We start from the raw sequence: 13,788 nt of genomic DNA, 5'->3' as shown, positions 1-13,788 counted from the left end.
CCAAATTCTTGAAGCCTACTGTTACACTTCCTACAGTACTCATAACTTCCTCAGAGTGGGGAGGGAGAAAGGGACTAAGTGTTGCCTTAAATAATTAAAATGGGGAGAGTAGAGTTGAACTGATTTGCTTCCTGCAGGCAGGATCAAAGGCCATATCAGGATGAGCAGAGGGAATGTCTGAAAGCTGATTATTTGCCCCCTAAAGGAAGACTTCAGGTTTTTGTTCAATTATTTTATCAGAGATCTTACTAATAATTGGCCAAGAAGAACATCCAATGTTTTGAGATTAAGCGAATCAATATGCCAAGAAGCACAGTACTGTTGCTCTATGTTTGACTACTCAGTTTTAACTGAACATTCTAGCAAACAGCACCCAATTTTTCATCTTAGCAAACACCTAGTGATTCAGTAGAAGACAATCTAGAAAGCCATTCACAGTTTTACATGAATTCCATGTCTTTGTCACCGAGGTTTGCATGAAAATCTCAAAGCATAATTCAGTACACAAAACCTAGCCGTTTTCTACCTATGAAATGTTTCACACGATATATACAAGTCATTCCTCATTTAGAGAAACCAGAAATTCTGTTAACATCAATTACCATCACTGGTCCGGTTGAATTAGCTTTTAAAAAGAAGTAAAAAAAATTCTAAAAAACCCCAACACATACTGAATTGCACATTTTCATTTCAACAAGGAGAAAAAATAACCTGCTGTAAGCTTCTAAGAAACTTTCCAGGAAACCAAGTTTGGCTTTCACACTAGGAAAGTTGTACTTTAATTGAAAGTAAAACTAACTATGTGTTCTCTGCGCTCTCATCCATCAGAATTCACAGCTCATCAATCCAATGGAAAAGCCTACTTACGGTCATTACACTGGCTCCCAGAATATGAAGTCATAGAGCAATCACAGGTGAAGCCTTCCCATTGCTGATTACAGATGCCCTGATTTGCACAGGAATCTTCCTGGCAGGTAGTACTCGGTCCTGGAGAAGGGATGACAAGAAAAGTGTGAAACAAAGCTGAGAGAATCGTTTAATTCAGGCCCACAAAAGCTCCAATTCATTGTTGCCATTATTATCAGGATCCTCATGCAGAAGAGAAAAAAACACTAACCAAACAATTTTCTATTCCTGGACATGCAAGAAAACTCAGGTAAAAAGAGCACAAGGACAACTATACATGACAAAACAGCAAACTAACACAGAGCAAGGAGTGAACATCAACATATTCCCCCTTAGGCAGGCCAAACTTGAATGTTTGGTGCTTGCTCAAATAAATTTACTGTAAAATATGGTGTGATGCAAGGATAACAAACACAGCCAGGTTGTCATGCTTCCTTGGAAGTTTGATCCCCTTGTAGAAATGAAGGTTAAGAAATGGGCCCAAAACAATGCTTCATCCTACCCAAAGAACCCTGATATGTGGATTTGAACTAAAGTTTTGAAGCCTCAGTTGGCTACAACTTTGCTTTACAGTTAAGGAAAAACAACCAACCAACCCAGAGACTCTGAACATGCCAATAAAGTCCTCAGAAGGGCACGACATTAGTCCATAACACCTCTCTCTCTATTCAGGACTTTATTAATTTCCGTGGCCTTTGGGGGAAGCAAAGGAAGAGTAGCCACTACTAACAGAACACCCTCTCATTGTTCTGTGATTTGGAGCTAACAGTTTCTATCCTACTCACATGAACCTTGCAAAGACACAACCCAAGCAACAGGCAAAAAAATGATCTTCAGATCAGAGGGATTCTGAATGACATCTAGTATGTTATCCACAAGGAGGTAGCTGGATTCTGAATCACTTAAGAGCAGACATGAAGCTGCAAGCCATAGAACACGAGTTTAGAAGTTAATTCCTGTGAAAGAATTTTGTCTTCAGCATTCTAGACAAAGGTATGCTGTTCCTATTGTGCGCTACTTCAAATAAAATGTACAACTATAGTTAACATACCTACTATTCTATATCCTGTAACTGTTGGAAAAGAACAAACAAAAGAAATAGAGTAGATGATAGAGGATCAACAGGCTAGGCTGCCTGAGATCAGTTTGTTAACCATTTCCAGTCTAAGACAATATCATGAGGATAAAGAAATAACTATTCCACCAGCATCTTATGTCACATAATCATAACAGCAGTTCTATGAAGCTCATCTTATCCTTCATCCCTACCTTTTCATCACATTAACTCCACCATCTGTACTTTATAGATGAGATAGGACACACCAAAGTGGAGACAGCATTTTCAAATGTTTTAATCCAAATTGAAACTCCTCAATCTTCACCTGAGACCACCCACAGTGGTTTCACTGAATTCCATAATTATACAACATCTTTGATATTCAGATTGTGCATCTGGGCATTTCCATATTTACAAATGCACAATCTGAATATCAAAAATGCTTTGTAGAACCCACATCTAACTGGAAGTCCCATGTCATGCCATGATCCTCCCAACAATTAAAGAACAGAGTCTTATAGTTTTGGTGCAGAGTTCCCACTCTTCCCACTAGGTCATCTTTCCCTGCTTCAAGAATAGAATGGGTGAATTTAAGTAGCTTTTTAGCTATCTGTGTTTCTTTAGATCTCTCTTGCAATGAGAAGGAACATGTGACTATCAGTAGGTAGAGTTTAACCGAACATTAACAAAAACCTGAGTTTCTTCCACAATCTGTTATCCTGTTTAAAAAAAAAAAAAAAAAAAAAAAAGAAAACCCAAACCTCTAGGAAGAAGCATAAGTGTGGATAATAAAAGCAGACAGCAAACTTCTTGAAAGAAAATTCACCTATTGAAAAGAGATGGCAGCAGCAGCAGCCTCAGCAAATAAAACTGTTACCATAGTGAAAGTTGAGCAGCATTTTGCTACATTTTTCTCCTCCCCTTTGCTTATTCTTCCCACCCACCTGACTCTTACTTGCAGCTGTATGAATCCCAGTGATCTCCCCAGCACAGTGTGAAGTTAACAGATCACTTCTGAGATTACAACAGTGCCGACAGACTTCACAGTGTGGGCTAGTAGGCACATGTATGTACACACTTCCCTCGTGCCGATACACTCCTTTACACTTCCAAAACACACAGATACACCTATACAGATACATATGCATCAGGCTGGGGTCTGTGCAGCAAAAAAAGTGATGAAATTTAACAATCTGCAATAGAATACTAGTTGTCATTTTGCCTAACATATCTGCGTTATCTGAGGATAAGGAATAAGGAACCAATGCATCTCCAGTACCTTATTATTCCACTAACATCTGACCCTAAATATGAATGTCAATATTCCTAGAGGTATAAACAAACACGTTATATATATTTAAAAAACAAAACCAGAAAGTAATTGTGACTCTACACAAACTTGCTGCAGCATCAACTGTAAAAACTATTACATAGAAGCAAAGCAGAAGAGCATTTTCAATGACATTTCCCCTCTCTTCCTACACTCTTCCAAGAGCACTTTAATCAGTAACTGGACTTGACAAGGGGCATCAGCTAATGGGGACATCCTTTGTCTAGGTGTTCATGAGAAAGGGTCAGTACCCTACTCAAGGAATAATGCATGAGGCCTAGTATCTGTGGCTCAAGGTGCTTGCAGTGAGAGAGTCTAGAGAGCCAAAGGACTTGAATTCATGACCAGTATTGTCGCTCTGAACTGTATTTTACAGAACCTGATAGTGAAGATGGAAATAGTACGTTCAAAACAGCCAGAGGGGAAGAAAAAGGAGAGAGGGGAAAACAACAACAACAAAACAAACACAAAAAAAAAAAAAACACAAAAAAAAAAAAAAACACAAAAATGAGACATTTTGAAAGCCTAACAATAGCACAAGGAAGCTCAAAGCCTGATCTGCCATGTTTAGAGCCAGTTATGACAGCACAACATAGATACTGGGTATTATGCTTTGTCTCACTCCTTAGTACTATGGGCCATTTGCATGTTAAAAGGATCTTTGTCTCTCAGAGTTCATCTACTCCTGCTGCTTAGAGTCATCATAATCCTCCATCTGTGGCAACAGAATTTTGTTCAGAGCAACTAACAGGAATGTCACAGGGGATTAGGATTTTGGATTAGAGAGCAAAAGCGACAGAAGCACAGGAAGGCTTATAAAGCATGAAGATTGTGCTACCATGCACATGCCCTTTAGTGCTAACAAACAAGGAAAGAGAAGATGACAAATAATTCATACATACAGCAGTAGAATTGGTTCTAAATTACCAGTGCCATCAGGGCTCAGGTCTATTTTTAATCTCCTTCCTTTGGCAACACTTACAGCAGCCGAAATATTTAAAAGCAAAGTTTCAGAACTAGTCTTCGCATAATAATCCGAGATACATCTGATAAATCAAATCGTACTTTTAATTAATAAAATATGCATGTTGATTTTAATTTTCTCCTTAAATCTCCAACACCCTGACAACACTTGCTATTTTCATTGAGTGCATTTTCAAACGCATTGTTTTTGTTGTCTGTTGGTAGCTGGGCTTGGCACATTGTCTTCTTCATGCCACATGCACAGTGGAAAGGGGAAGTGAATAGGCACTAGATACAGAATGAAAGTGGAGAAGTCCTCAGTGCAGAAAAGCATTCCTACTAGCAGAAGTGTGACTTGCTCTCTCCTCCTTTACAGACTAAGTCTAGCACCAGAGGCAGCTCCTTTGGAATATGAAATGGCAAAGTAGAAATCTTCAACAATGTCCATTTGATCTTTATTTCTGCATCTCTAATTTCTACTGGAACAGCTCAGTGTCTAAGGACTTGCAAGATCTAAGATATTGTTGGGTCTGCCTCCCTGAGACAGAGTCCACTATTACACTTTTCCTCCAAGTTGCCTAGCTAAATATATGGTTTATTAGTCTTACCACTAGGTATTTGAAGAAAATCATCTTAGAAGAGTACAGTAGCCAGATCCATATTCTGCTTGGAAAAATTACTTTGTCTCCCTAATTCTTTCTTGCAGTTTCAGCTGTATGGTAGGTTTCTCTTTGCCCTGAAAAGAAAATATCTGACTTCTACTGCTGCGCATTGCTAAAACTGCCATGTTTCATCCTGCAGGTGGGCGCCTTTCACTGGCAAGAGAAGTCATTCCTGCTGTGTCATTTAAAAGCTCTTTGCAGAGAATGGAACTTTAGGAATAAAGGACAGTATTGTTTTTATTATTCTTCCAAGTTACATGAGGAATCAGCTTATACAACAACTGCAGGATTACAACATAACTACCTTGTGCTTTGATCCTAACCAGCAATAAGCATTAAGCTAAGCAAACCATTCGTGATCCTGCACATAACACCTTCCTTCACACATTCAAAATTTACTACTATTGAAAAGAATCATACATTTGTGTTGCCATTATTTTCTCAGTAAAATGAAGATCTGCAGTAGATAAGGTTCAATGGCACCATGGAATCATTTTCACTCTCTATCTCCACAGATGCTCCTGGTTTTCATCCTTGTACTTTCAAAGAGGTTAGGAAGAGAAAGGAAAGTAATACACACAAGACATCTTTACTGTCTGTGTAGAATAAGGTGCTTCTTTTGTTCTATAGTTCCTAAATTGTAAATGCCATAAAAGCATTAAATACCTCTCTACCACTGCCAGACTCACATTATGATAGGCAATTTATACCTAGGATAAATCTACAGTCTACTTCCGTCAGCACTCCTCTTTCATAACCAGCAATTTTTTTATTTTTTTTTTTTTTTTTGGGGGGGAGGGAGAGGTTTTTTTGTTTGTTTAGGGTTTTTTTTTTTTTCGTTTTGTTTGGTTGGTTGTTTTGTTGGGTTGTTTTTTTTTTTAATTCAATGTTCAGGCCCGGTACAACTCAGAGAGGCATCAGGTCTTGGAAACCATATGCACTAGGCAGAATAGTAGGATTCACTCACTCCAGGACTCACTCACTGTGAAGGTTAAGGAGGAAATGAAGTTAATACAGCCGAGTTTTCCAATTTTAGAATAATTTTAAATTTATTATTTTTCTGAGTAACAAGTGAGCAAAATTGAGACTGAGTCTCATGGAACCATCACTGTACTGGATGGACCATATCTCTCATGCTGTAGCTGTCAAATACCAATGGTAGCATGTTGACACTTATTGTGCAGAAATATAAGAAACTAAAGTATAGTCAAGGTTCAGTGCACGATTCAGAAAGTTAGATCCTGACTTTTGAGTCACAGATAGCAGAAAGCAGAAATATCACAGAGTAATTTTTACTTAGCAAACCAGAAACTAAAAAAACAAAAGGGATTTTCAAGGACTGCAAGGCCAGCTCTTCAAGCTCTCTCAATTCCAGATTTTGTTAAGAACTCACCATCCCTTTCATCACCTAAATAAGGTTAGACATCTGGCAGGTTCCATAAAGTTACCCATTGTCAGAAATAACCTAAACCCCAGCATTCTGCAGTCCTCTGAAAATACAGCTGTTTATTCCACTGCCTCAACAGAACCTGAACTCTTTTTTCACCTGATGACAGTTATGACCCAGAGTCCTGTTTCAAATACATGGCTGGCCTAAAAACTTCAGGGACTGGGCCTAATTAAAATAGTTAATATGCAAGTCTCCTAAAAAAAACCCAACAAAACAAACAAACAAAAAAAACCCCACCAAACATTTACCTCAAGGTGACAGGAGAAGGGAATCAGCAGCAGTGGCAATCCACAGATCTAGAGGTGGTGGGGATCTTTTCCTCCATGAAGCCTGACACATACCCATCTTCCTCCCACTTTTCACCCTGCCACTCTCCATCTCTAAGCAACCTCAAAGGTCTTGAGCAAAGTGCCCAAACACATAGCCAAGCCAAATAGAACCCCAACTTTAAAACAAAAAGTCAACTGCATAAAAGGGAGTATGCCTGGACCTGAGATGGGACAGGGAGATGCAAATGAAGTTGAAGAAGTAAACAGTATTCAGACATTCAGACACAAAAACTAAAAGCAGAAAGGAAAAACTGAAAGGGCTGTATGTGAACAAGAAAAATACCATCAATTGGAAAAACGTCCTTTCCCAGTGCAAATCACAGCAGTACAGAAGTACCAGGCCTCACGGCCTATTCTGAAACCTATTTAGCAAAGGTTGGTTTCTTGAAAAGCCAATAAGCCACATTATGCACTCAAGACAAACATTTCCCTTTAGGCTTCAATGTGATCAGGTGTTTCCATCTCAATGGCAAATATTCCTATAGGGCTAAATCCTCTGTCACAATATGAGCTTGAGCTGGAATAATCTTCACAGCTGTGACAAGCCTTTAAGTTCTGAGAAAAATCAAAGCAACAAACAAATTTGTTTCTTCCAGGACCTCGTCATGCTGTATCCACTTCAATGGCCATCACAAAATCAAGCAGGAACTTCTGGTCATGTATTCTGAATTCTGATGGACAAACAAGTGACCAGAGAGAACAACAGCAGCTGTGGCCACAGACAAATGCTACTTCCTGATGTCTAATGCAAGTCCCAAATTCCCTGCTCCAGTTTAAACGGATGGTATGGAACACCTTAATCCTAAAGCTATTTACACGCCAGTGTACTCCAGGGTGCTTTTTCTCCTCACATCGGTACCAGTCCACGTATCCTTCCTAGTCTTTCAAATCTCATCCTCTACCACTTTTGTTTACCTAAATTTCAGAAATCCCCTAGAGGCAGTACCTGATATTCTCTAAATCCCTAACCTCTGTAAAACAGAGTACTTCAACTTTTTACAGCTGGAAATAGGCCAGAGATGCCAACAAATGTGGATGCAGTCAGATGTTCCACACGCATAGAACACAAAACATGATACTAACTTCTGTCTACCTGTTAAAATCTTTCAGATTCAATGTTTCATATACATCCAATGGCTAAAATTATCTCAGGCCATCAGTATCTTTACCTGCTGGGTAAGGGCGTGCCTCCTAATATGCTTCTGTCCATTAACACCTGCTAATGTAATTGTACTATTAAGCCTTCCTTCATTACATGTCTCCTAAGAATTACCCTTCCTCATACTGGCAGAACACTGGAACAGGCTGCCCACAGAGGATCCTGGAATCTCTTTCTCTGGCAACATTCAAAATCCACCTGGAAGCATTCCTTTGTAACCTGCCTTAGGTGCCTCTGCCTTGAGCAGTGGGGGGGACTCCAAAGATCCCTTCCAACCCTAACAATTCTGTGATTCTGTGATACTGGTTTTCTGCCAGCACTTTTTACCCCATCATCTTCTCTGTAATTCAAGCGGCATGTTCTCAATTAGTATCTGGCCTCTTCTCCTTTAGCCATCTTCTTTGGTTTCTACCAATTCCATACACCACCCTACCCTTCCCCACCTTTCGTGCTGAAGCTACTCTCAGTCTCTTGAATGGCTTTCACTTGAGTAACTTCAGTATTTTACCATGTTCCACATAGTCCTTTTGGCAACTACAAAAATCATTGGTTGATCCCTTTTGACTTAGCAAGCAATAGTAATAATAGTCAGTTAGACTTTCACATAAGGATCAACATCATGAAAAAGCCCTATCTGCTTTATAAAAGAATCAGAGACTATCCACTAGGAGATTCTAAAAAAGACCTCTGAGAGGTACAAAACTTAGCAGGTACAAAAGGACCAGGCATGACCACTCATATGTTTGATCAATTATGGCTTGTAAAATGCCATCTAACTACTAAGGAAATTTGTAGCTAAGAGATTCTTTGTTTTAATTTTTAACTGAAATTCCAGAAAGTTATTGCTGAGGGGTTTTATTTTTTTCAAAGTCTAAGTTAAAAAACTAGCTTTTATCTCCTGGTCTCACTCCTTAAGATCAGTACTGAAAAACCCAAGTCAGTTTTTTGTTTTGTAAAGCTCTGAGGGCATTCTATGTCTCTATACACAGCAGTTACTTGCCTGAACAATCATTAGGCATTTCAGGAAATCAACCTGTGCTCTTATGGATAATTCAGAGACTGATACAGCCAAACCCCTGAGGTTAACAGAAACACCTCAATTTTTTGCCATGTCCTTCTTTAACCCAGATAGCTCCTCAGAGTGGCTGGGGTTTATCATTCTGTTCCTGTCTCAGAGGTGTGACTGCATCCAGCAAAAGGCATCAAGTGTTACATAAAAGCATCTTTTAGTTCAAACCAGTAACGGGGAAGAACAACCTTCTCTACCTTGTAGGTCAGCTTTGGTCAACTCAACTTTGTTAGCAAAAAATAAAGAACAAAACAAAAAAGCAAAAAATAAAAACAGGTTAGTATAAAGGCAGATAAATGAGGGTCACATCACTTTAAACAAACTAAAGGAATTAGTAGAACCACCACAGCCAATGTACATAATCATTACATGCAGGAATGACAACATAAGCAACAAGGACACAAAGGAACATGGTTACTTTAACCCAACCAAGAAACAGATAACATAACCACAGATGAGCGAGTAAATGCATTTTATTCACACACACACAAGGTCACAGAATTTACGGATAATAGAAGGAAAAAAATATCACATTCTTAACACTCATCTTTCAGCATTTACCAATAATTTAAGACAGATTTTGTCCCATTTGAGAAATACTTAGAATCCATTTATGTAAAAAAAAAAATCTATTTGACTTTCAGTACATTAGTCAAGAATTATTTTAGTTTTCTTTTACTTCCAGGCTCTGGATCTTAACTTAAATCTTCTGTCTCTCATAAAAGCACAGACTGCCCTGGCTTTTTGTCCAAAGTGGATTTATTGCCAGAAAACCATAAGAGACTAATAACTTTGGAAGATGAACAACCTCAGTTTATCCCAGAAACTGAACTTGACACTGGATACAAAGTGACAGTAAAACCTTGCCCCTTGCCTGCTCATGGATTTCAACACATCCTTAGGAAAGCTTGCATCAACACGCAAAGAGCTCAGGTTTTAGACCCAAATAATCCATCTCATTAGAGCAAACAACAAAAATGACAGTAGTACAAACTCATTCTTTTACCCAGGTGGGAATAATCTTATCTGCAGTCAAATCATAGCTCACATGGCAAAAGAAAATCGTAAATCTACCAAGTCTGACTGCCTAAAGATTCAAGTGCGCTTTCTGAAAAAGCAGAGCATAAAAAAAAAGCAAACCAAAACAAAACCACTGATCCTCTTTCATTTAGGCATGAGATTTTTTATTTTTTTTTTTTTTTAATGGAGTCCAGTTCACAAGGAAGCCACATAGATTTTTGATGTGTTATACCTTGATTCTAAGTTTTCTCTTTCAGCATGGAAAAAACAGAGGACAAAGATGGGAGTACAGGCAGCAGCTCCTGAATTCCTTGCCACTGAAGGTTACAAATTTCTATCATACAGCACAATGGGAACAACAAAACACCAAATCACTGACCCCATTGCTCAAACGATGGGTACTTGAGAAGTGCATACTCACCTTTATAACCTTCTGTCCTTAAAAAGTGCTAATATCACAGATGATATTGAAGACAGAGTGATAGCTCTCCCTTTCTCCCATTGTCTCCTTTTACATTTGCAATCTGATAAATTAGAACTGGCATGTACAGATACCATTTCCTCTGATTCCTATGAATCTTAACATTTTGAGTCTTTGCTATTGTTTTACAGCTCAGAAATGACTCAAGATGGCAATTACCTTCCCTTTTCAGCTAGTCAGATTTTTCTTCCCACTTATCAGACTTCTCTACTACTATAAAGCCATAAAATCCCCCGAGTTCTCTAAACACAATGAAAAAGAAAGGGGGGGAAGGAGGAGAAAGAGGAGGAGAATGCATTTCTTCATGTATCTTCTTTGACACGTATTCTAACAAAGTAATTTCTATGTAACAAACAAGAACTTTCCACAGCTGCCCAAGTCCTCATCATCTTTGTAGCTGAGCTGAAGCAAACCTTATATTTGTTGTTTCATAAATCCAGTAGCACTGTGACAACAGAATACAAAAGCCTAAAGAACAGGAGAGCTGTCAAGCCATCATGGAGTAAATTAACTCTCCTCTCTTCTATGGACAACCTTTGATTTTTCTGAGAAAGTGAAGTATTGCCAGATTTGAATTTTTCACTACTTAACAGATGAAGGGTGTCATCCTTTCTGACATTACCCTGCTGTGAGATTTTAAGCATGAGATTAGATTTTCTTTTTTTTCTAAATACTGCTTAGTATGCAAAATGAGTTTCTGATTATCCAGCCTGTATGTGTCATTCATGCTTTTCATGCACCAGTGAATTCCAAAGGTTAACTATACTATTTCATGGAAAGTAGCACAAGATTACGATTCTACTGCACGATCTGGACAAAGATTCAGTTAGGACAAAAAAAAGTTCCAAAACATCTGGAACAGTGTCAGTCAGTTTAGTAACAGTCACTCTCCTTTGTGATAAGCTATTATCAGCGGAACAGGTGAGGAAAAGGGAAGAGGAGAAGCTGCTGTCACATCTCTAAAGCATATAGAAAACTGCCTTGTAGAAGAAATGCAATGTTCTTTAACCACTGCTGTTAGGTTTGGTCAGCTGGTGGTAAAATGGGGTGAATGTATTTAAAACACACAGCTGAATTTCATATAGCTCTAGTGCCCATGGTAAGCAACATAAGGATGACCAAATAAAGGAAACAAAAACACAGAACATATGGCAAACCAATAAAGAGGTGAAAAAACACCCCAGATGCAGGAAGTACTCAATAATTAGGCAACATCTTTGACATCCACAAGAGGTTGGACATCTGCCAAAGTAGGTGGCAGACTTGCCTGCAAGCTTCCAGTAGAAGTGGGTCCCCACCATGAAGTCTTTTCTGAGAACTGACTTCATTTTTTCAGAATGTTTGGTACACTGACCAGACTGGTCAGGACACAAGGACCATTTAAGTCTTAACTACTTCCCTACCTTTTGTGCCTTTTCTTTCAGGCCCTCTCACCAAACCATTTTTTGGGTGGTGGTAGAGGGTAGGCCCTACCCTTTTTATCTTTAGGCATGACAGCTAGAAATACTCTGTGAAACAAATAAATGTTTTGGTATAATGTCATTACCATGAAACCTCATGGTTCTCATAGTTGCTTGTAGTACGTCAACCTAGAACAAATTTCACATACCAGGCAGCCAGAAGATTTCTGGCTTTGCCGAATACCTTCAAGGGAAACAAAAGCTGCCACTTCAGATCTGTGCAGACCTTCAAGTCAACGAAGAACTGTCTGTTGTTTCGAAAAACTCAGAAATGCAACAATAAAAATACGTAAGACCACTATACACAAAAAAGAAGGGATGTGTGGTGTGGAGCTCTAACTCCATGGGCTCATTTGACATTTCATACACTCCTGGATTCTCTTCTTCCAGATAGTAAGCAACAAAAGTCTTTGCCAAATGCAACAGTCCTACAGGACACATCAAAACAGAAACCAGTCAGTGTGGCAGCTATCATCCTGTCCAGCACACTGGTTAGTCTAATGATAGGTCCTCTGAAGGAGAAGAGCTAGTAGAGAACATGCAGGCTATACAGATAATAGATTAAGCTAATTTTAAACAGAAGAATTACCAGAAATCTGTAATATTAAAGAAGAACTTTGAGTGCACCAAGGACAATCAAAAAAGACATTTTCAGAAAAAGCCAAATGCAATTTTTCTCTCCTTGAACATTGTCAGCAACACAGAAAAGGTGTAATTTTGGCTGTGCCACAAATGGGCAAAGCCACAGGTTGACCTACACTATGCTTAGCTCCACAATGAACAATGTGGTTAACAGACCTGTTAAATACATCAGAAAGACAGAAAAAAGAGAACAGCCTCTCACCCAAACAGAACTCTGGGAGACAAGGAATATAATATAAGGATATAATTGGACGGCCACTTAGGTGTTTCATGAATACTCAAAGGCAGGGGGGTTGGAACTAGATGATCTTAAGGTCCTTTCCAACCCTAACCATTCTATGATTCTACGATAATACTTTCAATCCTAAGAAGGGACAGTCTAGATAAGTTGCAAGGTTTCAGCATGACTAACCTGTAACCTTGACACAGTAGGGAAATATGATCAAGGAGTAATTTCACCTTGTGAAGTCCTGTCTAAGAGAATCAGTTTAGGACGTACATCTTCTTCGCAAGCATGCATGCCATCCAACTTTACTGAGAAAACTATCGTACTCTAGTGACTGGTAGCCAACACAGAAGACTGGTATTCAATGGAGCTAGACATAACGGTGATTTTCACTTCACTTCACAAGGCCAGTAAAGCCTTGGGTGTTTTGATGGTAAGCGTCCCAAGTGCTTTGGGAATTGATGCCATATGCATGATACTGAGTAAGTGCTGCAGATGTCAATATTCTTTTAATTGACGGGAACTTAGCAAGAACAGTATTTAAAGAATCTTCAAGATACGAGTACTATTGACATGCTCCAAAAAGTCACTCATCCTATTTGCTTCTAAACCGGCTGGAAAAGAAAAAGTACGGACATGAAAGGTTTTCCACACAGTAGAGAGAATACCCTCAGTGCTTTTACTAGAGGCTCATCTCCTTAAAAAGCAATTTCTGCTTTGGTACAGTCTCAGTTCCTTCTACATTCCATTTCTCCTGCCTCTTACTTGGTCTTCAAAATATTTACTTTCAAGGATCCCCAGAAAGGGTGCTCTGAAGACCAAGTGAATTGTAGGCTCAGAACTTCTTTCAAAGTATTTTAAGGGTAACGTAACCTTAATAAACCACTCTGAGAAAAGTATTAGTAAGTTGTAGCTCATCCCAGTACCACCCTTTCCACTACTGGAGGTACCACTTCATAGAGATGAGTATGCAAGAGAACTCTTGCCACTCTAAGGCATTCACAGAAGCTCACCATCATTTAGCTGCATTTGGG

The 13,788-nt window shown here is 38.9% G+C and overlaps 1 protein-coding gene across 3 annotated transcripts in view; it reads right to left on the bottom strand.

The window, feature by feature from the left end:
• The window catches only part of NRXN3 (neurexin 3), a gene marked incomplete at both ends in the record, with an annotated part of 1,004,347 nt that overhangs the window by 581,076 nt on the left and 409,483 nt on the right, over positions 1-13,788 (bottom strand). For all 3 annotated transcript variants that reach the window (XM_080619336.1, XM_080619338.1, XM_080619337.1), the window contains one exon: positions 868-987. In XM_080619336.1, coding sequence (XP_080475462.1) covers positions 868-987 — 120 coding nt within the window. The remainder of the gene's footprint in view (positions 1-867; positions 988-13,788) is intronic.

The sequence above is a fragment of the Psittacula echo genome, assembly GCF_963264785.1.
Source record: "Psittacula echo genome assembly, chromosome: 5".
NCBI classification, from domain to species: domain Eukaryota; kingdom Metazoa; phylum Chordata; class Aves; order Psittaciformes; family Psittacidae; genus Psittacula; species Psittacula echo.
Note: the sequence above shows the minus strand (reverse complement) of the source record. Positions and strands in the feature narration are given on the sequence as shown.